The sequence below is a fragment of the Vitis vinifera genome, chromosome 16 (assembly GCF_030704535.1).
Source record: "Vitis vinifera cultivar Pinot Noir 40024 chromosome 16, ASM3070453v1".
Classification (NCBI taxonomy): domain Eukaryota; kingdom Viridiplantae; phylum Streptophyta; class Magnoliopsida; order Vitales; family Vitaceae; genus Vitis; species Vitis vinifera.
In genome coordinates, this window is record NC_081820.1 from 21,863,223 (window position 1) to 21,888,862 (window position 25,640).

At 31.5% G+C, this 25,640-nt stretch overlaps 3 protein-coding genes across 3 annotated transcripts; 1 reads left to right on the forward strand and 2 right to left on the reverse strand.

The window, feature by feature from the left end:
* The first annotated feature begins 3,225 nt into the window (after positions 1-3,225).
* Positions 3,226-5,961, forward strand: LOC100253919 (transcription factor MYB17). Its single transcript, XM_002267950.4, has 3 exons — positions 3,226-3,916; positions 4,747-4,876; positions 5,163-5,961. The coding sequence occupies exons 1-3, from the start codon at positions 3,784-3,786 to the stop codon at positions 5,788-5,790; spliced, it is 891 nt and encodes a 296-aa protein (XP_002267986.1). The 5' UTR covers positions 3,226-3,783; the 3' UTR covers positions 5,791-5,961.
* Positions 5,962-6,208: 247 nt separating this feature from the next.
* On the reverse strand, positions 6,209-10,851 carry LOC100260907 (remorin-like). The gene is made up of 5 exons (XM_002267573.5): positions 10,560-10,851; positions 9,075-9,128; positions 8,877-8,964; positions 7,309-7,390; positions 6,209-6,677 (listed from the first exon to the last, which is right to left on the reverse strand). The coding sequence occupies exons 1-5, from the start codon at positions 10,729-10,731 to the stop codon at positions 6,483-6,485; spliced, it is 591 nt and encodes a 196-aa protein (XP_002267609.1). The 5' UTR covers positions 10,732-10,851; the 3' UTR covers positions 6,209-6,482.
* A 10,387-nt stretch (positions 10,852-21,238) lies between these two features.
* On the reverse strand, positions 21,239-24,394 carry LOC100255839 (transmembrane ascorbate ferrireductase 1). The gene is made up of 4 exons (XM_002267816.4): positions 23,962-24,394; positions 22,127-22,175; positions 21,844-22,043; positions 21,239-21,764 (listed from the first exon to the last, which is right to left on the reverse strand). Exons 1-4 carry the CDS (start codon positions 24,103-24,105, stop codon positions 21,465-21,467), a joined length of 693 nt encoding a protein of 230 aa, XP_002267852.1. The 5' UTR covers positions 24,106-24,394; the 3' UTR covers positions 21,239-21,464.
* Positions 24,395-25,640: the final 1,246 nt, after the last annotated feature.

The window sequence follows — 25,640 nt, forward strand, 5'->3', positions numbered from 1 at the left end:
ACAAATTGTTTTTCACTTTTAAACAATTAAGTGACAATCTAAAATTTTGTTATTTTTTTTTTCAAAAAAAAAATGAGATTTTTTAATGAATCTTGTAAAAAAAAATAATTTTCAATATCTCATAAATAAAAATCATATCTTAAGGTTATTATATCGTTTTATATATGAAACATACAATTAAAACATTTGTTACCATAATAGAATGACTAATTATTTTTTACGAGCACGCATCAATTAAATAATATATAAATATTCAATTAACTAACGCACAACTATTAAATAGAATAACTCATAATGATTCATCGGATAATATAGCAAGTGAAAAAATTAAACAAAAAAAATTAAATTATCTTATAATATATTGTAATGATAGTGTATTTGTATTATAAATATAATATATTTATGTCGTACTTATATTTCATTACAAAAGTAATAATTTTAAAAATGTTTATTCATACCCAATTGGTATTAACACATCGTATCAATATATTAACAACATTCATCTAGTGCATTGAAATTATTTAATAATTTTTGTATATATATTAAAAAAAAACTACAAGTATTGTGAATTCAAATTAATATTTCATTTGGTTTAAGAAATTATTTATGATATAAGTATATTATGAAATATGGTATCATCATACAAAATTATCATTTTTATAAAAAATTTCAAAATTTTCCTAATTAGGTTTTATTATATAATATATTGTAATGTAAGTGTATTTATATTGTAATTATAACATATTTTTGTTATATTTGTATTTTATAATAAAAGTAATCATATTGAAGATTACTTTTTATACTTCATTAATATTCAACATATTAAATGTATTAACATCATCCACTTCATACATTGAGAAAAAAAAATTATATATGAAAATTAAGAAAAAAAAGACTATGCAAAGGGAAAAAAAAATCATATAAAATTTTAAAAAATATTTTATTATAAAAAATAAAAAATGATTAAATATCCTCCATCATTTTCTTACTCTTTTTAGATAATTTGAATTAAAAAATTAAACATTTTATCTTCTTTGAATTTAATACAAATACATAATTTTTCAATTTAAAATTAAATATATATATATATATATATATATATCATCTTTTTATTATATAATTATAATACTTATTTTTTTCTTAATAAAATTAAAAATTAGAATAAAAAAAGTAAAAAAAAAAACAATAAATGATATTTTGAAAATATTTTTGTTTTAAATAGTAAATTTAAATAACAAATTATATATAATTGTTAGGGTTAAACCCAAAATTTTGATTTAAAATTTGAACGTCAATAATTATAATAAATGTGGGGCCCACATACCAACATATATTGACAAATCATGTGAAGTGTTTTAAATGTTTTAAATTTTAAAAGTTTTAATTAAAGGGTAATTTTAATATTTAAATCTATTAAAGTGGTCCCCTAGAATTATTAGAAGATATCACCCTTTTCAATAATTATTTAAGCCCACTCTGAGTAATTATTTCAGCCCACCTCATCGCAACGGCTAATTCTCCCCTTTTTTTTTCTTTCTTCAAAATTAATTATTATATAGTTATAATTATCTCAATTCACTGCCTTTTTTTTAATACAAAAGTACTCGTCCAGTTCTGAAGTGGAAGGTTCATTAATTGATTAGTTGCATGTTGAGGCATTAAATTTGAAATTTTATTAATTACTTCCTCCCTATTTATGGCGAAATTTTTGAAGAAAATACAGTGGAAATTAAAAAGAAAAAAAAGTATATTTACATTTATTCTTTTCTTTTTTATTTAAAAATTCAATAGCTTTTATATATATATATATTATTTACTAATTTTAATCATAATTAATTTTTTTTCATATAACTAATACCTTGTTACTAAAACTTTTTGGAATACTTATTGTATGCACAAATTTCATAAAAGCCCCGTAATGGAAGTAAAAAAATAGGAAAAATAATTGCAAATACAAATTCGTTTCTTATTAAAATTAAATAATTATGGGAATACAATCTTTACTGTAACATTTTTTTTACAAATAATATTTTCCTTTAACTCTTTCATCTTGATCATAACTTGAAATAAGATGAAAACTGTTTTTTAGATTTCGAAAATCAATCGAGGATCATAAGTAACTTGTTCTCGGATGAACACGTTGGAAATTTCATTAATTGATTAGCTCCAACTTGCAAGTTTAGCCATTAAATTTGAAATATGATTAATTACTTCCTCCAAAAAATATATATTTACCTATTTCTTAAAATCCATCTTATTTATTTATTTTATATAAAGAGTAAATAATTTTAAAATATATAAATTATTTACTAATTTTAATTATAATTTTTTTCATATTTTTTTTATAATAAACTATACACAAAAAAAAAAAATTCTCTTTCATCAATTTTTCTCTTTTATTAATACTTGTAGAGAACAAGCATAACTTGCAGGAAAACAATACTCCACTCTTTCTATTTTCATTGCCTAATAAGTGTTTAGTGGACCAAGCTTATAAATTAAGTTACCTCCATGTATTAGATGCCAATAAGAAAATAAATGGACTCCATGTTCATGTAAAATTCCTTAGCAACCTCTTTGACTTGGAGCAAATTCTTTATCCTAAGTTTTTTCTTCCTATAAATGAAAAAAAATAAATGTTAGAGATTTCTCATATTCATGATCATCCACAAATTAAGATTGTCTTTAAGTTATTTATTTGATGTTGTTTGAAAAGTGTTTCTCAAAACAGAAAAATGACTTTTGAAAACGGTGTTATAAATTTCTATATTTTTTAAATGTATTATAAAAATAAGTGTTTTATTTTTAATTATATTCTATATTTATATAATTATTTTTTAAATTAGGACAAAATAAGTGAAAACGACAAAATCTAAATTATTAAGAAATAAAAGTAAATAATCTCATTTGTTGGAATATAATTTATTATTTTAACTTTATATGATATATAAATAAATAAATAAATAAATAAAATAAAATAAAAACAATAATCACCCTCAATGCCATTTTCAATTTAATTCAAATTTATATTTGAAAAAAAAGAAAAAAAAATGCACCATAATCGGTAAAGGTTGAAGGAACCCCATTAACTTCTACCGGGTTACCTGGAAATTGTGGTGAAGTCTGCTGTAACACTAACAATTTAAGCTTCTTTCATTAATTACGTATTTGCTCACAGAGCGCAGTCAATCTGAGGCAGCAACAGACCTTGAAGACCCCATAAACCCATGATCTCTACACCTACACTTTTCATAAAACCCTAACTTGTTCTTAAAGAAACCCTCGTTCCGCTCCTTAATCCCATAGTAGTAGGACGATCGATGCTTATCCTCTTGTCTGCTTCCCCATAACCCAGAAAATTCAGAAAGAAAAATGCTTAATCAAAAGTATTTTATAGCTTATGCATATATAGATATATAGATGTATTGTCCCCGTAACCAAACGGAAACAAGGCGTTCCAGTTCTAGTTCCACTTCCACCGACTCATCTTTCGCCATCTCTGGTGTTCATCACTGCTTTGAAACCATGCAGTTCGAAAGTACAATTGATGAAGTAAATGCAAGCCAGAGCCCTGGTCTTCAGTAATAGCTTCGACTTGTGCACATTTGAGATCAGAAGCATTTACATCTTTCATATTCCAGTATTCCACTGATCTGCCTTATTAATCGATTCGCCGCTCAATTCTTACGCTTCTCTCTCTTTCTCTCTTTTCTTCTTCTCTGGGTCTATAGCTCTTCATGGGTGGGTCGTTTATGGTGACCGTGTGAATGAGGAAAGGGCAAAATGGGAAGAAAACCTTGCTGCGATAAGCATGGAGTGAAGAGAGGAGCTTGGACTCCCGAGGAAGATGAGATCTTGATTGATTACATAAAAAAAAACGGTCATGGAAGATGGCGGTCTCTCCCCAAGCACGCAGGTTTTTCTTTCTTTCTTTCTTTCTTTCTTTCTTTTTTCTTTCACGTTGTTTACTAGCTCTGTTTGGTTGGTGAGAAAAGGGAGGCAAAATGTAAAATTTATGAAGCTCAGCCAAATGAAGGTTTTCAACCTCTTTCTCGTGTTTTAAGCAAGGTTTTCGATTTTCCCAGTATTGTGTAGTAGCCGAGAAAATAGAGGAAAGAAAAAAGAAAACAAAACGAATTTTTTCGTGAAGCTCAGCTGTTAAGTGAAGGTTTTTGCTTTGTCTTTTTACATTCAAACACTTTGTTTAATTCTTTGTACTTCAGTAGTCGGTGACCAAATCTTCAACTTGCTTTTATTGCTTTCCGAAAGCGAAGTTTTTGCTTCAAAAAGCAAGAAAAGCAAGTTGATACTCTTAAGAACAAAAAGGTTTGTGAGGAGTGAGGACAGAGATCGTGTTTTAAGGGTTCTGATACGGTGAAAGCAGCCAAAAAAATGGCGTCGTTTCATCCTTGCATGGTTACCTTGCTGCAAGGAAAACGACGTCTTGTTGCTGGTCTTAAATTGAGTTGGTTTCAAGTGTCATGCGACTCTCAAGATTTTCAATATTCTCACAACCAACCACTTGTGTTCAGTGAGGATAGACGAACCTTTTTACGGATTCCGACCATCGTTTTGAGTGAGTCATCCCAGGTTTAAGAGTGGTGTTGTTTCACTCCAACCGCCACCAAACCTAAGCTAGATTAATGGTTAGGTCTCTAAAGATTGATCCTTGGCAACTTGTAAATGTTCGACGCCTGGGATTTTATGATTGAAAACTTTAACGATTGAACCACCATTTGAACTTAGGTCTGCTTCGATGTGGAAAGAGCTGTCGGCTGCGGTGGACGAACTATCTTCGCCCAGACATTAAGCGGGGGCCCTTTACTCCGGAAGAAGAGACTGCCATCATCCAGCTCCACAGCATGCTGGGTAACAGGTAATGCATGTCTTCATTTTTATGTTTTTCATGCTTCTCCCTTGTATTTGCTGAATTTTTCAATCCCTATTTTACTAGATTTGTTCCAGGTATCATGACCAGTAATGTGGAGATCATAGGCCTCTTCACGATTTTCTTAGTGTCATTTCTTGGATTTATATTTATCCTCTGTTTCTTGGTTCTAAAGGACCCTGTTGATGCAGTCCCATCCTCCTATATTTCGAGGTCAATATGGACCTTCCGCATTTTTTGTTTTCATATGTGAACTGAATGTAAGATATTTCAGGTGGGCTGCAATCGCTTCAAAAATACCTGGTAGAACGGACAATGAGATCAAGAACTTCTGGAACACCCATCTAAAGAAGCGCCTCCTGGGCAACCACCAAAACCAGCAGACCCAGTGGTCCTCTGTTTTGGAGCCAAGCAATGCGCAATCCAAGTCCCCTTCAACCCGGCACATGGCTCAGTGGGAGAGCGCTAGGGTTGAGGCAGAAGCTCGGCTGTCAATGGAATCGTTACTACTGAGGCCAGCATCAATGAGTAAAAATGACTCTGATTACTTCCTCAGGATATGGAATTCTGAAGTTGGAGACTCATTCAGAAAGAAGAATGGACAATATGGAGTAGCATGTCAAAGCCCCATTTCCTCACTGTCCACAAAATTCAGGTCAGGTTCAAGCCTCACAATGCAGAGAGGACCAGCAGGGACCAGCACATCTACATCAACTACCATAACCAGTAAACAAAAAAACATGGAGCCCAAGAGCCACACTGCATATGCACAAGACATGATGACCGGTTCAGACGACTCAAGCTCTTATGAATTGGGTTATTCTTCAGACATCTCATTCAGACTGCTGCTAGATTTTCAAGGGGACAACGACATGGGATTCCTACAAGGACTTGCTGGATGATCATCATTTGTCCGGTCATGTGTTTTGTGGAGTTCAAGCATATTTTGGTTCCTGGTTTTCCTACTTGTATTCAGCCAAGCAGGTTTCCTCATATTCATCTGTAATGGTCTGTTTGATTGCTAAGAAGAGAAAGGGAAAGAAATGGAAATTTAGGGTAAAAGGTTGGAGTCCTCCTGGTTTTTCATTTCATCCTATACTTCTTCCCAGAAATCAAATATGACTCAACAGGAGAAAACATAGGGTAAAAAAGAGGAAACAGTTTTTAGGAGGGTAGATAAATACAGCTAGAGATGTATCCCCTACTGTTTTATAATAGTACATATGATATGTTTTCAATAGAATACATGAGGATCTGTACATATTTTTTCCTTTCTTTTCAGTTCCCCACAAGAGATGATACACAAATACAACTTGTAAGTAATTTAATACGAATTTTTCAATAATAATAATAATAATTGCCAACACCAAGGTTTCAATCACCTTCATAACTTGGAAGACACAGAGTTGATTTAAGTTAGTTTTGCCCTCAAGGTATATACACACAAATACACAACTATGCACACAGACATAATAAATTTATAATGAGCAACAAATTTCCAGAAAATAACCACACAACACATCTAAAAATCAATAGAGAAACATAAAAGAAAATATACAAATAGATATTCAATCAGAACCTGAGAATTTGAGCATCAGAAGCATCCCAGTAACTTCTTTGGAGCACTTCCAGTAGCACGGTATTTTGCAGCCATCTCCTCTGCCTTGAGAAGATCTTCCCCACGTCTGGCTTCAATCATTGCCCTTTTCTCTTCCGCTTCCTTGTGGATTATCGCTATCTTGTTTTTCATCTTCTCCACATATTCTGCCTTCTTCCTCTCCAAATTTTCCTGAAATACAAGTATAAGATCACAAGTTCGAAGTATTTTTTTTTGTACAAATAAGAATCCTCATTGTTAAGTGATTTCTTAATTATAGAGATAAATATTGAAACTCTGAGACAATTATCCAACCCTTCATATCTTATCATCCTTAACCGATATTACTGAGATCCTTAATCCCAAAGTTAGTCTATGAAGAGCAAACTTAATTTCACTAGTGTCTATAATTTATTTAGTCTATGAAGAGCAAATTTAATTGCACTAGTGTTGTCGAATATGAAACCTTTGAACTCAAATCAAGGTGCCACTCATTTATCATCTTTACGCAATGAAGTTTACTGCTTATGGCTCTACTGCTACTACCTTGATTCATTATAAAGACCAGAATCAGATTCTGGAGCAAACACAAGACATACAGTTGATCGAAGTGGGGAAGCATGATTTAGGTTTCATGTAACTGCTAATTCAGAAAGGGAAAACAAAGTATTGGAAACCAGAATGTAGGAATAGTCACGTTGACTAAGTCATACTTATTTTTTTCTCCCCTGTTTTCACAGAAAATGGAAATAACAATATGAATTCTAAGAAAATGAATGTAGGGCTGAAATTCCCTTCTACAAAATGAATAAAGAATTCCTACCTCAATCTTTTTCAGCTCAGCTTCCACAGATGCTTTTTGGCTGTTCTCCCATGCTTCAGTGGCAGATAGCTTTTTTTGAGCTCTGTTCAATAGTTTCAGTATGATAAATTCAGTATGCACAATTGGAAAGAAAATTCACTACATTTTCCTTATTGATTGATTTTAAAAAGGAAAGTTTGTATTTGACTCAAAAAATGACTTTCAGTTCTAAAAATCAACCCAATGAATTGAACAGGAACACTTTCAGCTTCTCAAATGGTATAAATGGATGGTGAAACCTTTGGGAAGCTGCAATAATCAGAGTTAGCCTTAATCCCAAAGAAGTGAGATTGTAAAATCCCACAGATTGTTGCCATGTTTTCTGAATATAAAAATCAAACTGAAAGGTAAAACTCGTGTATACATAGATGTAGTTTGAATGGCAAAATGATTGGGCCTATCATATACTAGCTAGTATCAGGTTTAAAGCATGTACAAGTTACAAGTTAATCCTTACATCTAATACCCACTTCCTGATTGAATTGTTTTGTTGGCTCAGACAATGCATCCTTCTTCAATATACTTGCCACTGTGAAAGGATCTACAATATTTGAACCAAAATTGTGGTAGGGAAAGCATTAAAGGAGCAAAATCTGAGTGAGAACTCTCTGTTAGTTTATCTTATATAACTTTATTCTACATTCAGTCTCTTATAGTTTAATTTCATAGGTTGAAGGAGCAAGTCTACTAGAAAGACATTCTATTTTTATAGCTTCTTCTCCTTGAACATTCTAGTCAAGCCATGCTGTCTTCTCTTAAACAACTTCTCAATTATGGCATAAATTTTTCCATGATGCAAACCTACTGAAAGGGAAAATAAATGATGAAAGAAAAACAAATAGTTTGCTCCAAGATATTTACACAAATTAGCAGCAAAAAATTGGATCCCATAATGTCCTGAAGGGACGCAATAACTTACCATCCTTTCAATCAGCTATCAAAGTAGATTTCACATATTCTCAGCTTCAAGTAACAGGGTTCATTTGGAAGCAACAGATATGATGTGAACATGATGCAAAGAACTGATAAAGGACAACCATGAAATAATGACTTGAAGGTTGAAATATGCAAAAGAAAATTTCATCCAAATGTAAAATGAATTGATACAAGCCAAGGAAATTAAACAACAAGCATTAGTAATCTCATAGAAATATAGAGAACTCTTCCTACAAATATGTTTGAATGCAGCCATGAAATGTTAAAGAAAGAAAGGGGTCTTTGTACTTTAGGACAAGGTATGAAAAGATTAAGTGATCACAATTAAGAATTGGAAATGCAGGAAATTGTCATAATTACTTCCCTATGGTTCTCGGAAAATTTGAGGAAAAATGTAAAGGAAAGAAAATACTAAATAGAGAGGAAAAGTAGAAGGAAAGAAAACCATTTTTTTAAATATTTTTTTTCTTTCCTAAGTACTTTATGAGAACCAAACATAACCTTCATGAAAAATCAATCTTGAAACAGAATTCAGTAATACAGAAACACTACATATGTTTGCAGGAATATCTAATACTCATGAAAGCTCTTACTTGTTCTCTGCTTTACACTTTTCACTTTCTTCCCATGCTCTGATTAGTGATAGCCTCTTCTCTGTTGCAACTCGTGCAAGCACAGTGTCTGAAAAAAGGAAGTTACTATTATTCATATTCATCAAAGCTACAGAAGGTGGGCAATAAAAGGAAAATTTAAAACAAGAAAACGATCATTTATGATAAATTCAATATTACCTCTGTTGACAGAACCACCCTCAGAGCCTTTCTCTTCAATGGGTTCTGGAACCTCTGGATTGAATTAAAAAAAAAGGTCCAATTTAAAGATGTTTTTGTTAGGTTGAAGTTAAAAAATTGGGCAGTATATGAGCAACAAAACTAATATCATGCTTCTTTGAAACCTAATGCAGATCACAGAAGATGAATATGCATGTGATGTGAACCAATTAATGATTCAATTTTCTGGTGAGATTCTGCTAAAGACAGAAATGGCAGGTAAAGAGCAGTCAAATAAGATCCAAAGCTTGCAACAGTCCGTGGATTATTTAATCCCTGATAAAGATATGCCGGAAACAGCATCATATCCTCACTAACCATCAGTAAGTACCATGAAGTGATTGAAATTGCAAGAGGAAAACCTCTTTTTAAGCAGAAAAAACTATCTTTATCCCAACAAGACTCAAACCATTTCTAGTTAATGGGGCCCAATAGTCCTGGAAAGTACTTGACTGAGATGGGATCCTAGAGCATGAGGAAAACATATTCACACCTTTCAAATATAATTTCTGATCGGTGTCTTTTACAAGAACCAAAAGTTTCCATTTCAAAAACAGCATAGAAAAGTACAAACAGAACTCATCAGAAAACAGAGAATTAAATCATATTTGACTTGAATAGCATGGATACACCACCTTAAATGGCAGCACTATCCATAGCTGATTTTGTGGCAACCACTAAATCTTTCCTCAAAAGAAGAAACACCCACTAAAGAACTTAGATGGCTAAGATGCCTCTTTACACAATGAAATAAAATAATAAAGTAAAAAAAATAAAAAGGGGAAACATAAACAAAAGGAAGACACGCTTCATCATAAGATTCCTAAACAAAAAGTTGTTGTGATTAGTAAATTCACCATGTAGAAAAATTGAATCCAGGACAAAGGATGTCCTTAAGAAGAAGTATCAACAAGAAGAATAAATTCAAATATAGAAGGCCTCTGATAGGATAAAAATATCAAGCTCCAATTTGATGCAGGAAATAATTCGGAAATCACTCCAACTAAGAAACAAATATGATATCATACAAGACATCCAAATCTTTGAAACCGATCTACTATACAGAGAGCATAGAAGACAGTACTCAAACTCAACCAAATCAATTAATCTTAAATTTTCCACAAATTCATCTTAACCTCAACCAAAACACACAAATAATTCAATAATAACAAATCGAAAAAGAAAAAGAAAACCGAAGCAAAATTTTTCCAGTAATTCCGTCAGGTTCTTGAGAAAAAAAGGCAGGAAAAGAACTAAAAATTATACATCTATTTAGCTTATTTAAGCTGTTTTCTCTTATAAAGGAGACAAAAACAAAGCAACGGCAAAAATAGGAACAAAAAAATTTCCTTCCTTTTCTCACCAACCAAACAGAGTTGCTAAAAACTTCAAAAAGTTGGGAAAAAAAAAAAGGCAAAAAGAAGAGAGAAGAGAAAAAGAGAATACTTTCGACGATGGCGAGTGCTTTGGTTTCATCAGGCTTCTCTTCCGGAGGAGGAGCTGGCGGAATTACGGCTTTCTCCTCGGTCACATCCTTGGGAGCTTCGGTTGGTTCAGGCGGAGGAGGATCCGTCGGCGTCTCCGATTCTGCGACGGTCTTAGGTTCCTCCGCAGACATTTGGTCTCAAATTTCAACAAGAATTTTCCAAATTCAGAAGCTGAGAAGACAAGCGCAGAGACTAAACAAAAGAAATGGAGAGAGTCTGTGAGGTTGGAAAAGACAAGAGACAGGTAACTTATACTGTTGCTGGAAAGCCTGGCATTCATGGTAGGTATAGCTCCCCAATTGTCGTGTGCCACGTGTCGCATAGGGAGATGTGGAATGTATACAATTATCATTATTAAATTCCTTGTTGATAACATTTTAGGATTTTAGGGATAGCATAGAGTCCTAGCTCCGGCCCTACCATGATTTTATTCAATTTTTTTTTTTAATTTTCAAATAAAAATAATTTTTCTAAACAAAAATTTTCGACTTATTCTTCCTAAAATATTTATAAAAAAATAAAACCCAAAATATTTTTATTTTTCTAATCAAACAACATCCTCTTTTGATAATAATAATAAAGATTTTTTTTAATGATTTTGAAGGTAGGTGGCTTTTCATAGTTTTGTCCTCAAACTTAATATAGATGGCATTGTTGTCATTGGAATTTTGTCGCACAAAGGCTTTTATACACCTTGGTGTATAAAAATCAAAAATGATTTTGGCATTATCATCATTTTTTGCTCCAATTATTCTCATTTAATACTTGGAATGTAAATAATGTTTTTAATCATCTTGATAACTTTAAACTCAAATTAAGGTCAATTTAGCATGTAATAATAAGCACGAATTAATATCAACGTAAGAAAAATCAAAATTACGATAAGAGTGATTTTTTGTTTCCTGGTTTGCTTTATAAGAAATGATGAATGAAAAATAAAATTAATATTAAAACACTCAAAGTTATTGATACGAGAAAATAGTTTTTATAGATTGATTTTATAATTCTTTGATTAAGATTGCGGGATCATAGATATGATATCTTTGTGAGTATTAAATTATGGATTCATTTCGAGGTGATGGATGATGGATTAGTTTTAGCGCTCTGTTTCTTATTTTGTAGAATTGCATCGTGATTCTCACGTAAATAGTTTGTTTTTCAGTCTTATTTTAATATATATTATTTTATTTTATGCATTAAAATCACTAGATGAACTATAATTAATTAATTTGAAATAATTGAAAGTTGAAACATTAATTTAAGGATAAAATGGGAAAAAGATAAAGCTGATATGATATGATAAATCGGATGCCGATTTGGAGGGATGTGAGCACCAACCATTTACTGTTTGTTTTGAAATATGTTGGTGAAATATAATATAAGATTCCTTGTTGTAATATCTTGTTGGGGACGGCGTCGTTGTGGGTTAGGCTGTAAAGGCGATTATTTTCCATTTCGCAATCAATTCAGTTCAGATCCTCAAAATCGGCGAGTTTACCGTTGTCTTTATCATATCAACGCTCCAAACCCCCCCACTCCCAGTTTTTTTAAGTTTTTCTCACATCGTTTTTATGAGTCATACATGCCTGACCTCACCTTAAAGAAAAAGAAAATGATTGATTGCTTGAAATTTTTTTCTCCATTTTCCTTTTATGAAAAAAAAAATGTTTTAATAAAATAAATATTTCTTTTATTTTTATTAACTTTTAAAATATTTTTTATTTTTTTTATAATTCAATCACTTAGATTCTACTTGTCATCTAAAATTATTTATTTAAAATTCTAAAAAGAATGATATCTAGATCATGTTTGATTCTTAAAAAATTAAAAAAATAAAATAAAACAAAAATAAAACGCATATTTAAAATTAATAATCAATTTAACTTATTTTAAGTCTTCCACATAAAGATTAATTATATTTGATTTTTTTTTTCATATTTTTATCATAAAATTAAGAATTAGAAAATCATTTTTATATTATTTTTTAATAATTTTTTAGAGTCAAACATAGCATTAATTCTTGATTAGGAACCTATTTAAATTAGATGAAGGCTAAAAAGCATGGATTAAATTTTATAATATGATAAAATTATAAGAACAAGGACTAGTTTGGGAGGGTTTTTGATATGGCAAGATTTGTATAATGTGTAGCATGTTACTTTTTATTTTTTTAAGGTGGTGTTATAATGTGTTGGTGGCTGTTTGACGAGGAGACCACTTTCAAATTAATTGTTGAAAAAGTTCAAAAGACATGGGCCATGGGGACCTTACTCCGAGCATAAAGTTTTATTTTATTATAAGATATTTAAAAAAAAAATTAACCTAATCACATGCTTTTGTATTTATTTTTTAAATAACTTTTTTTAATAATATTCTTTTAAAATAATATTTAAAATTTTTCAATAAAGAAATAGATTATCCCTCAATACCGACAAGCCATATGGATCATCTTGAAGTATTATTTCGATCAAGCGATGAATAAAATATTTTATAAATAGTAGAATAGTTTTGTTGGTACCATTCACTAACATTCAACTCTCTATCACTCCAACTCATTAAAAAAAAAAAAGTGCATTTACATTATATCGAAAAAGGTATGTACTCTGCATTTTCAAATATGCGGATAGATACCTTATCCAATCTACTCACGAACTTGTTTTACTTTTTACGTAACTCATGCTATATATACGGAGGTTGAGATTGATGTGGCTCATAATTGCACGCACCCAAAATCTCTATCATTCTTCACTTTAATGCATCCAAACGGTAACCAAATTTTGTTTCTAAAATTTCAACATAGTTTTGATTTCTTTTCTACTATTAAATTCATAAGGCTAAATAAAAGATTTTTTTAATATGATATCTTGAAGGGCAATTAAGTTGTCCTATTGTTTAGTTATGAGTTTTTAGATCTCACGTGGGTGTCCATTTTTAGACCTTTACTTGCAAAGGAGGCAAGAGGGAGAAGAAATCTAAAAGATTTTCATTTGTGGATGTAATTTGCAAGGGATAATGAGGTTAGGAGGATAAGCTATGTCAAACCCGTCTACTAATATTTTCAACTCGTATCAATTTCAATGGAAGGTGAGATAAAAAAATTCCCTAACCCAAGCCAAGCCCTTGGATAACTCGGGTTCCTACTAATTTTCATGGGTTAATAAGGGTTATTTTGATCCTTTTTTATTTATGAAAATATATAAATATTTAGATATAATTTAAGATCGATATTATACTTAAAAAAATGTTTACAAGCTAAATTAAGAAAGCACTAAAAGTAGATGGTAATTTTTACAATTTATCCCAATAATAAATTAATGATTGCGGAATGGTTTTTGTCCTTATCATAGATGAAAATTTGTGGTAGGAAGAAATAAATGTTTAAAGTGATAGAGGCAGTAGGGGGCATATGATGATCACTTTCTCCATCCCAATCAGTCATGGAATGCCTTCAAATATGCGCTGTCGTGTTGGGTCATGAAAGTTACTTGACAGCCACTTGACAACCACATATGTGACAAGCTGATATTACCCTACTTTGATGAACAAACCCTCCATGACCCACTTCTAAAGCAATTGATGTTATGCCCCCCAGCCTCCCTTCTCTCCCCAACCCCCCAACTAAATATCTTGTTCCATCTGTGGTCGTCTTTGCATCAACTCTGTTTGGACTCAAGCTCTCCCTTTCCATTTATACCAGTTGAATCTTACTAATATTGAGAATATTAATTTCATAAAAGCTTTAATGATAGTCTTATGACCCATGTATAAGTTTGATTGTTATAAAACAAGTGAATGAAGTAGTTATAAGCATGACTAGCTGTGAAGTCAAGAATTGATTCTAAATGTGGAAAAGGGAAGAGGTTAGTTTTTGGGGTAGGATTGAATTAAAAAACTCTCTTGGACATGGACATATATATTTAAATATTGAATATTTGTAGTTTTCTCGAAACAAAACCTTTTAGGGTCATATTTTTGTCTTTCTTGACTATTGTTTAAGGTCGTGGCCTCTTATTTCTTAGTTGCACTTGGGTGGTGTGACAAATTAGTATAAATGTTTATCTTTAAGTAGGTATCTATGTTATGAATGTTTGTTTGCATTAAATGTCATGAGTTATGGTTTTCTTATCATCTTAAGGTAAAAGTATTAACTTTGTATTATCCATGAAAGAAATTATCCTAACATGTTAGGGTAGGTAATGAGAGGTCTCTTCAAGACAAAATAAATAAAATTGATTGTTTAATTTAATTTATTTTGTGTTTAATTGAATCAAATACATTATACATGATATGGGTGTATATGGATATATATAAAAGACATGGATTATGGGATCTTTTATGGCTTAATAAGTGTACCTACAGTAGTTAATAAATTTGGGCAATCTAGTAGAAGATGTATAACTTTACTTTCTATGAAAATTGGACGACTTGTCTTAGTTATCAAAATGAGTCTTTGAATTGGATGTGATAATGTACATATGTTATACATTGAATAAAACCTATGAAGTTGCATGTCATAGATACTATCAGTTGGACATGCATTATCTTTTAACTACTCTATTCCATGTGTTCTCGATATTGAGAAATCATCAAGTTAGTATATTTGTGTTGGTAGTTACTTTGAGTTATACATGAGTGAGATCCTAAAGTATTATATAGGTGATTATTTGATTTAAAATGTAACAAGATGGACACTTAATAGAGACATCATGATATCTCATATGAGATAATCATATTTCCTTGAATAATTCTAAGATTAATGATCCCGCTCAACCCATGGATATAGCAATTCCATTAAATTGAAATTTAATATTTATTCCAAATGATATAGAGATATTGGCTTATTATATATATATAAAATGAGTTTGTAAATAAATTCTGAATGTAAGCTCATGACGAGTATGTGTGACGGTGTAGTAGGTTCAGGTCAAGGACAAGGTAATTATTAATTATTTGCTTTAATTTAATTTACATAAGATGTTGGAGTGTAATTCATCTTTTTTAATGGAGTGAAAATTAATCATAGATTTATGTCCGATTAATTCTATAAGAGTTAAGTATTTTATGAGTTCTAGTTCTCCATTTGAGATATCTAATTTTGTGTATAATTAATCAAATAAGCAATTGAGAAATTAAGATGCACTATATGGTAAAAAATGCAGCATGAGGGTTAAGGCCAAACTAGGTTCATTAAGGATAAGGTGGTAATTTTACCTTAACCCTAAGTTACATATAAAACACCCTTATGCTTTGTGGTTGTGGAATACAACTACTACTCTTGCAAACCTAGTAATCTCTCCTTACCTTTGGTTCTTAGCCTTTGCTCAAGTTGATTGCCCACACAACCTAGTGCTCATAAAATTAGAATTGAAGTGAAAGATTACTTGGTCATTAAAGTTTTCTTCTCCTTCACCAAGAAAGAAAGGTATGATTTTTAATCCTTTCATTTAAGGGGTTGCAATTTTTAATGTTTCCATTATGTTTATGCTCTAATTTATGTACTAGGAATTGATATCAAAGCAAGCTAGGATGCATGGTGGGATAGAAATCATTTTTGGTGTGCTAACCTTTGTTTTATGCTGATTTTATCCTATCCTATAGCCTTTAGGATTGAATGAATGTGACATTTGAATGCTTGAATGGATGGTTTTAATTTTTAATATTAGTAGATGTGTTGTACACTCTTTATGGAGTATAGACTTTGATGCTCATGTGAAAGATTATTTTTTCATAGATCGGTTGTAAGCTCTATAAAAGAGCATTAGGATTATTTTTCTTATATATATATACAAAAAAAAAAAAAAGATCTATTAGCACCATATCAAACACACATAGAAGGATATTCATTAAAGGTTCATCAATTGAGGAAAGGTTAAACCTTTTATTGATATTTTTTATAAGAACACAACATCATTGAGGAAGACACAAGCTTCAACCTATGTGCAACAGCACGAGCAAGTTGTGCATAGTAGCAAGGTATAAGTGTTAGACACAACACCACACCTTGTGGCATGGGCTATGCACAACACTGCATGCTATTAAACGATGTTAATGCACTAGCCCAAACATGATGTGTTAGATTTATATGCTAATCATCCTAAGGTAACCTTCGAAAAGGGAGTTGACTCAAGCAATGGTCACTTTTTACAAATTTTACAATTCATAATACAAGCAATAGTTATAAATGATAGTAAGTGATAATAAAAGAACAATGTGCTTATAAAAGTAAATAAAGAAGGGAAGAGAATATGAAATACTAGATTTTTAAAGTAGTTTGGTACAATATGGTCTACATCCACTTCCCTTAAATTTTAACCACTTAAGAGTTCCACTAAATCAAGACTTAAATCCAAAACCTCCAAATTCTTTATACTTGGGTTATAGTTTCAAAAGACCCTCTATAACAAGACTCTTAAAACAAAAGTCTCCAAGTTATTCCCTTTACATTAAAGTTCCAATGAACATTCTCAAGAGATACCCTACTTCTAAGTTCCTTAAGTGATCTCACACTTAGTAATAGATAAAAAATTAATATTTTAGAGAAGATAAACTAAGGTCATAGATTTTTGTTGCACTACTAACATAAAATCAAAGTTTACTTAGTGGTAAAGCTTTGTTATTGTTTTGGAGGAGGTCAAGGTTCAAGCCCTTTATTTCAAGCCCCGCAATCACCATTGTGAAGTCCACCTAATCCTAATGTAATCATATAAGGGGATGCTTAGGTGATCATGACTTTTAAAGTTTTCCTCAAATTATAAAATATCTTGCAAAAACAACAGTAAGATGTAATACTCAATAGCAAGAGTAAGTAACAATAAAAAGTCATTTTAACTTAGATGGACACAAGCTTGCCTATGTCCATAGCTTCAAGTTCTAATCAAATCTTTGAGCTATTCCACTATATAAAAAATCCTTCAGATCCAAAAAAAAAAAATCTTTCAATATAGACTTAGCTTCTAAACAACATGCACCTTTACAATATCATAATTGGACTAGCAAGTAATAACTCTTTCTAATACGAGAAATAAATATAGTTTGAAGAAAGAACAAGATTAGCTTTGCAATCTATTACAAATAGAAATATTAACCGTCTCAAAGTATAGAAATTGAAGTTTGCAAATTTTAGCGTAATTATACTTGAAATATATTAAAGACTTGAGGATTGGATGGTTTGCAAATAGTACCATATTTACAAACAAGGTTCAAAAGTCTTATTTATGATATTTTTGCTAAATAGAGTTATTAGATACATTTTCTTTTTTATGAATTGATCGTCACTCCACCAACTATACCAACTAGTCGTCGTATACTAATTGCACTTGTGAACATTAAAACTTAAAATGCTCTATCAATTGTCTAGGCAACCACTTGCTCAACAATGCACTAGAAATGAGAGTCAAGCCACAATGATGAATCGATTGGCTGATCAATTGCCTAGTCAACTATTTAGTAGACTATTTGTGTTGGTTTCACCAAAAAAAAAAAAAAAAAAACTATACAAGTGCTTTTTAATGGCTCGAGTTGGTTCAAAATGAAAACTTAAAATTGAAAAGTTCATTTTAACAATAAAAATACGTGTTAAAATATGTTTGTTTCACATTATATGAATCAAAACTTCTTTTCCATAAAAATTCATCAATAATATATAATGAGTTTTTTAAAAGGCCTTTTTAAATAATTGGTTCTTTTTTTGTTGAAAATAATTAATTTTTAATAATTAAATTTTAAAGTATATTTATTCTCATTAATTAAAACTTTTACTAAACCTTACAAGAAAACCCATTCTATACCCATCTTTAAAATGTCTTCTCTTGCACTTTTAACTTCTTTTTTTTTTTTTTTTCGTTTTCTTTGCAATGAACCTTCTCCTTAAGAATTTTTAGAAACAATTCAATTAAATCTCTCCAAAATTTTAAGAAAAAAAAATAGAAATCCAAATTCTTTATTTTATTATCATCAAAATGGATTTAAGAAATCTTGAATTAATAACACTTCCAATATTTTGATTTTAAAAATAAATAATAATAATAATTTTTATGAAAAGAAAAAAAAAGTAAAAATTTTCCTTATATCACTAAAAACTAAAATAAAAAAAAAATAAATTTAAGAAAGCGCAATTTTTTAACACATGTTTTTTTTTAAGACAAATTTTAAAAATCAGTATTTTATTATAAATATTTATTATTTGTAAAAAAAATTAAAATGTATTAAAATAAAGGCATCCTAATGCCACCTTGCTCATGTTGATTTATTGTTAAAATCCACTTCTTTGTATTAAAATAGATTGACTTTGGAGTAGCATTTTAAGGAAAAAAAAATACTAAACATTTTGTAACGGCGTTTTTGTTTAAGAACGGATAAATGGCTGAGCTTGATTACCTCATGACTTCATGTAATCGTCGAATTACGTGGCGAGTCAGGAATTGTAATCGCCCAGTTTACATAAAACTCGGCCGACAAGAATTGTAGGGATTGTCGGACGCTCTGAGAGCGCCAAAGAAACAAGGGCAGGATGTGGACCGCCGCTATTTTTTTCGTTTCTTCAGATACAAGATTCTGCGGCGTTGTGTGACGTGATCATTGGACCACACCGAATTTAAAGAAAATTTGTGGAATCTACACTACCAGCTGTCAAGGTGTCCTCTTTGTTTTTTGCTTCGTCTTGGATACCAAGTTGGAAAGGAGGGTGCAACCCTGGAAGAGAGTAAATATTGGGGTCCTCCATTACATTCTGGATTCATCCTTCGTTTTGTGTGTACGAGTCTGGACCAACGTGTCACGTGGAATGTTACAAATTTTAGAAGAAAAAAAAAATTTGACATTTGTTATATATTTTTTCATTAAAATAATATAATATAAAATATATTTGTAATTAAATTTTTTATAAAATAGGAAAATCATTAGACCATGTTTGGTTAGCAAAAATATAAGAGAAAAATAAAATAAAAAGAAAAAGTGAAAGAAAAATAAAAAATAGATTAAAAGTTTATAAATTATTTTAATATGTTTTTTAAATTTATTTTACTTATTTTTTAAAATTATATAAAGATTAAATAATTTTAAAGTACATAAATTCCTAACTAATTTTAATTATATTTTATTTTATATTTTTTTTTATAATGAAACCAAATATTAAAAAAAAAAAAAATTTGCTTAACATTTTTTTTTTATTTCCTTAAAACTTTTCAAAACCAAACAAAACCTTAGGTTATGTTTGGTCCAAAAACACATTTCATTTTTCTAGAAAATTGAGTTCTTGACCCAAAGGAGCCATACTAGCTAATAGGGAGTCTTTATTTACATGTATGGTTTGCTTTTCTGCTCTTCTGCTCTAGCTGTTGATGCAAGGTCAACTAGAGTCAGGTTCGTCTAAATTAAAAGGGTATAGACAACCTTCCTTCCTATGTTGTGCCTCTTAGAACTCCATCCCAGCAATGAGGAGATTGGGTGAGTTTCTTCCTTACACAAAGATGTCTGAACATGTATTCCGGGCACACATCTCTGAAGCTTAAGTTATGCAAAGATAGTTTAGACTTTTTCAATGAGAGAATGAGTAAGCTTATGCATGCGTGCCTTGTTTGTACTTGAAAAGGGTTTTTATAGTGCTCATGAGAAAGCCATTATAGTGCTAATTAAGTATTTTGACCTTCTTTATAATGATGACTATCTTGCAGGTGACAGGGCAATCATTATAGCTTTAAGCGGTTGGTAGGTGTCGTCAGAAGATGTGTTATGATGTTTAACCGTGCAATTGCCCATCCCTTCAATTTGCTTGAGGTGTGGGGTTGTGTGCGGTAATTAATTGACATGGACATGAGGGTTAATTAAGGTCTAATCAATCATTCCCACGCCAGATGTGAATGATTACGTAAAGCAGTGGGCCTTGAAGGCTAATTGGATGGCTCCGTCCGTTTGAGGAGTCCAATCTTACTTGTTGTCTGTCTACGTAGGGGAAGGGCCCCTTCCAATCTGTGACCAAATGAATTGGTCCTGGTCCGGATAAAAGAATCCGAACAGTGCTTGGTTGGAAGTGACACCTAGACTAACACATGGAGGGTCCCCACCCTAGCTATTTTGTGTCTTTAAATACACCTTGGGGTGGAACCGTAGAAGGTGGCCAACCTCACCAACTTCCCTCATCCAATCAACACGCTCAAGTTATTAGCTTAGATATGTATTAAATGGATGTTGTTTGGGCCTCATATATATTACAATCGATTAATGTATTCTTTAAGAGCATTTTGTTTTTGAACTATCTTAGTGGGCCGTTAGCATTGCGCTTGCTTTTTTGTTCACAACGCAGCTATGCCGCCCACCAACACTCCGTGCCAGGCTCATCCGAACCTGAGCCCACAAACCAAATTGGGCCTTATGGTTTCAGCCAGGACAGAGTTAACGGGCCCACAATCCAAGCCCAATATTACCTAAGTCAAGTTGGAAAGCGGGGTGAAACCCATCTAAAGTCAGCCCAATCAAACTGACAAGACGAAGCCCAGGCACCACTTCCAGCTCAATTGCCTTGATGGACCGACTTAGAGAATGTTTTTAGTGCGAAAAATCAAAAAACATTTCCATTTCAACAATTTTTAAGTCCTATTAGTAGTGCTATTACCATTTTTTAAAAAAACAATCCACCTAGAATAATGAGAAAATGATACTCATTTTCATTCTAGTCCAATATTCCAAACATGCCCTTAGTCGCTTTCATACCAAACATAGTCTGTTTTCCCCAAGCGGGCTGCCAATCACTACATTTTTTGCTACCATTAAAAATAATCACATACACAAATCTTACTCCCACGTTACAAATTGTCAAATACAAATCATAGAGACCAGTACATCATACTTTCTCCGACCACCAGCTACCCTATATAGCCGAGTAACCGTAGTCCTCTTCCGGCGGCGGCTGAGAAAGAGCAGTCATCACTACAAAAACGCCATACAATATTGTAACAATAGCAGTGAAGTTCACCAGCAAGGCCTCTGCCCCATACTTAGCCAGACCCGAACTCTCAAGGAACGTCAGCTTCTCTAAAAACCCTAGCTCAGCGTTACCAACTACCAGCACATACACCAGTAGCCCAAACAGTACGTGCCATGGCAACGACGCACTTCTCAGACCAAGCGTGCCTCCTGGGTAGAAGAATACTAAAAACCCGTATATCCACTGCAAATTACATACCAAAAATGCTTAGACTCGATGACAATCAGCTACCAAGTGAAGTGATGTAGGGTAGGGGCTGTACCTGAATGCCATAGAGTGAGATAAGGACGATTCCAAGCCAGGAGTGGAGGCTGTATAGATTGGCGATACCACTCTCGTTATGGTTTTTGAAGGCAGCATAGATACCGATGATTCCGAGGATCAATGCGATGGCATGGAGGACGAGATGTATGACCTTCTTCACCTCTTTTCTCAATGGAAGGGATTTATAACTCATGATAGCTTCAGTTTGAAAAAGAAAAACTGAGTTCAGATTTTGTAGTGATTTTGCAGTTTATTGATGAAATTATATATAGTTTGATTACCTTGGCCTCCTATGATAACTAAGCCAATTAGCATCAGAACTGGATGAAGCTGTGTGAGAAAAAAAAAAAAAAATTAGATTTTCATAATAGCCTGGGAGCAAAGAATTTGAATGTTGTCATGCAATGGGCTTGATCCACCCCAATCCAACCTAATTGAAGGCCCAATTTGGCATATTAAAGCCCACCACGATAAGACCTCAATCATGTATTTGGGTATAAGAGCCCAATAAGATCAGCTGGCCCAAACGAAAGGGTTGTAGCCAGCCCTCCCCTTTAAAGGGGGTGATAGATAAACTTGAAAAACTCCAAATCTTGTAGGCCATGTTTTTGGCACAAGGTAGAATACAATAAAATATGAATGTTATCATTTTTTTTTTTTTGATAACCGACGCACACGATCGGATAAACCTCCCAATGGCCTTAAAGGGACTCAAATTGGTGACTATTGAAGAGCAAATTCAAAGCCAAACCAACTGAACTATCCCTCAGAGTTATGAATGTTATCATATTTCATTAAATAAAAAATACATATTTTAAAAATATTCTAATATTATCATATCCCACATTTGATTGAGCATAAATAAAACATGATATGTTATTCTTTTTCTTATACCCGATCGATCAACCAAATATGATTTTAGCATAAGAGATTTTATAAATAATTTAATTTTTGATGTTTATAATTGTTTTTCAAAACACTTGAAAATATTTTAAATTTGTTTCAAATAATAGGAATTTATTGTAGACATTTTCACTAAAGAGTAGATTAAGATTTTAGATGCATGGAGAGTGAAATATTTTAAGCAAATGGAAACGAATAAAAGGACAAAAGCAACTTGGACATGAAAGGGAAAAGGCATTTTTATGAGGACGAAAACAAAAATGATCAAGACAATAATATACGTCTCCTCCCTCTCATTTCACACCACATATTCAACTCGGATGACTCCAAAATAGATAAGCTTACATGTCCTTCCTACACCCTGCTTTTTTCCTAACAATTTTCCTTGCTCCCTTTGTACGATAAGATAAGATAGTTTGACTAATTTTTCCTACATTTCTTTTTAAATTAAGAAAAAAAATTTCCTACATTACAACTAGAAGAGAAAAACATTTTTAGTCTATTTTTTAAGTGTTAAAAAAAATTTTTTAAATATTTAAAAATAAATTATTCAAGTAAATATTTGAAAATTATAATTAAATAAATCAATATTCTAAAATTTCTCTCGTACGGACATAACATCATGTTACAAGTGCCATGTTACCGGTGCATGTGATGAATATCAATAATCATTCTCCTAAGACTAATTTCTAAGTAACCTCAAATATCAAAGGATAGGGAAAAAGGTCATGATATTTCGAAAAAGACAAGGCAATTTTTCAAAACCCTAGAAAGAAAAAGACTTTTTTTTCTTTTATTTATTTGTCTGGAAAAGAGAAGGGTAGGTGGTGGGAGACGTGTGGTGGTAGACGTGGAAAGACTAGTGGCGGAGCATCGGAAGGATCAAGCCAGGCAACATCCATCAGTTTTTAACCCCACCCACTTGGGATTATAGCCTTCCTAGAACTACTATTTGGTAATGGCTATGAGTGCCAACCTCACCGTCAAATAAAGTGAAAACAAAAAGGAATAAAGAAAGTTACAAAGACCAACTCGAAGGGGCTTTTGAAAAGGAAAGGGAAAAAAAGGGACGAAAGAATCGATGTAAATAGGTTATAAGGCGGAGGATATTAGCAAAGCCCTAGCTAGCAGCCATGAGAGCACAGGAAAACCATTGAAAAACCTAAATCAAATATGGTAAGAATATTGGGAAGAGAAGGAAGGAGGGTCTTACGTTGAAGATGAGAGCCTTGTTGGTGGCTTCCCAGGCGAGGCCGCCCAGGAAGTAGATGCACCAGACCAGCACCATAACCGCTCCTGCAACCGCTAGGGCATGTGCCACAAAGCTTAAGGGCACTGCCTTTCCTCCGATGGCCATCTCTCTCTTTTTTTCCTATCGTTTCTGTCGAAAGCTTTGGAAGGAAGGTAGGAAGCAGGGGGAGAGGGAGATAGAGGATCTAATGAGAATGAAATCAAGATTTTTGGTTTGGATTTATATTTTATGCGTTTCTAACCTGACTTGCCATTCTTTGCCATCTGGACCGTTGATCTGAGATACCGATCTCAACTGGGTCTGCGCCACGTGGCGCCGATTGATATGGTGGGTTTTCTTAGCCACGTGGTACTACCCGCTTCGCGTGTCTTCCTCTACCTAATTTACGCTTCCCTTTAATTTAATTCAGTCACGAGGAATTAAATAATATAATTGGTGACTTAAAAGTTAAACATAGTAATAATATTAATAAGTTGAAATCCAAATTTCCATGTGTATCTTATTTTCCATGTCACTTATTCTCCGATGTGTTTTTGAAATTTTTTTAAAAATACAAAAAATAAAAAATAGAACAAAAAAATAAAAAATTTTAAAAATTAAAAAATAGTTTTAGAATTAATAAATTATTATTACTATACATTTCTTTAAATTTATGTTTTTTATTATAAAAGTTGAATAATTTTAAAGTATATGAATTTTTAATTAATCTTAATTATATTTGATTTTTTATATTTTGTACTAAATTAAATAGAAAAAATTATTTTTTTCATATCTTTTCCTGACACCAAACGGTTTATATTTAAAAATTAATTTTTACAGGCAATTTTCGGACTCAATCAGAAGCAAAAACTGAGCGAAGTAGGTAATAATACGACGTCGTTTCCGAGGTTGATGAAGAGAAATTGAATGGGGGGTGTAGAGTTATGGGTGATGTCACGTGTGATACCACGTTGTTGATCTTAGAAAGTTAGAATCACTGACGGGTCGTGCATTCCCTCTCACAGCTCGATGTTACCTTTTGACCGGAGGTTGAAATTTCAACTTAAAATTATGGAGTCTGTGGACTAAAATTCACTCGGGTATCATCTTATTTTGTCTCGACTGAATCCATAGTTAAAATAAAAGTAGCATAATTTAGTTTTTTTTTAATTTTTATTTTAACACGTGTAAATAATAAGAAAAAAAGGTATGTTTCAATTAAATAAATTATACAAAATTAGAATATTTATTTATTTTTAAAATACATCTTTTTTAAATATAATCAAAGTTTTCAAATATTTTTAGTGAATAAAGGAAAGAAAAATGATATGAAAATATATTCCTATTAAAATTCATGAAAAAAATATATATATTCTATATTAACTTTAAATTAGTTCTCATAAAATTTGAAGGAAAATATAATAAAAAAAATACAAAGAAAAAATATAAGAAAAATAAAAAAAAATTAAAAATTGATAAATTATTTTTTTTTATTACTTCAAACTCATTTTATTTATTTTAACTCATCAATATAAAGATTAAATAATTTAAAAATATATAAGTTTTTAATTAATTTTAATTATATTTAATTTTCTTTGATATTTTTTATAAAACAATCAAATATAAAAAAATTATTTTTCTTTATATATTTTTTTTCTTAG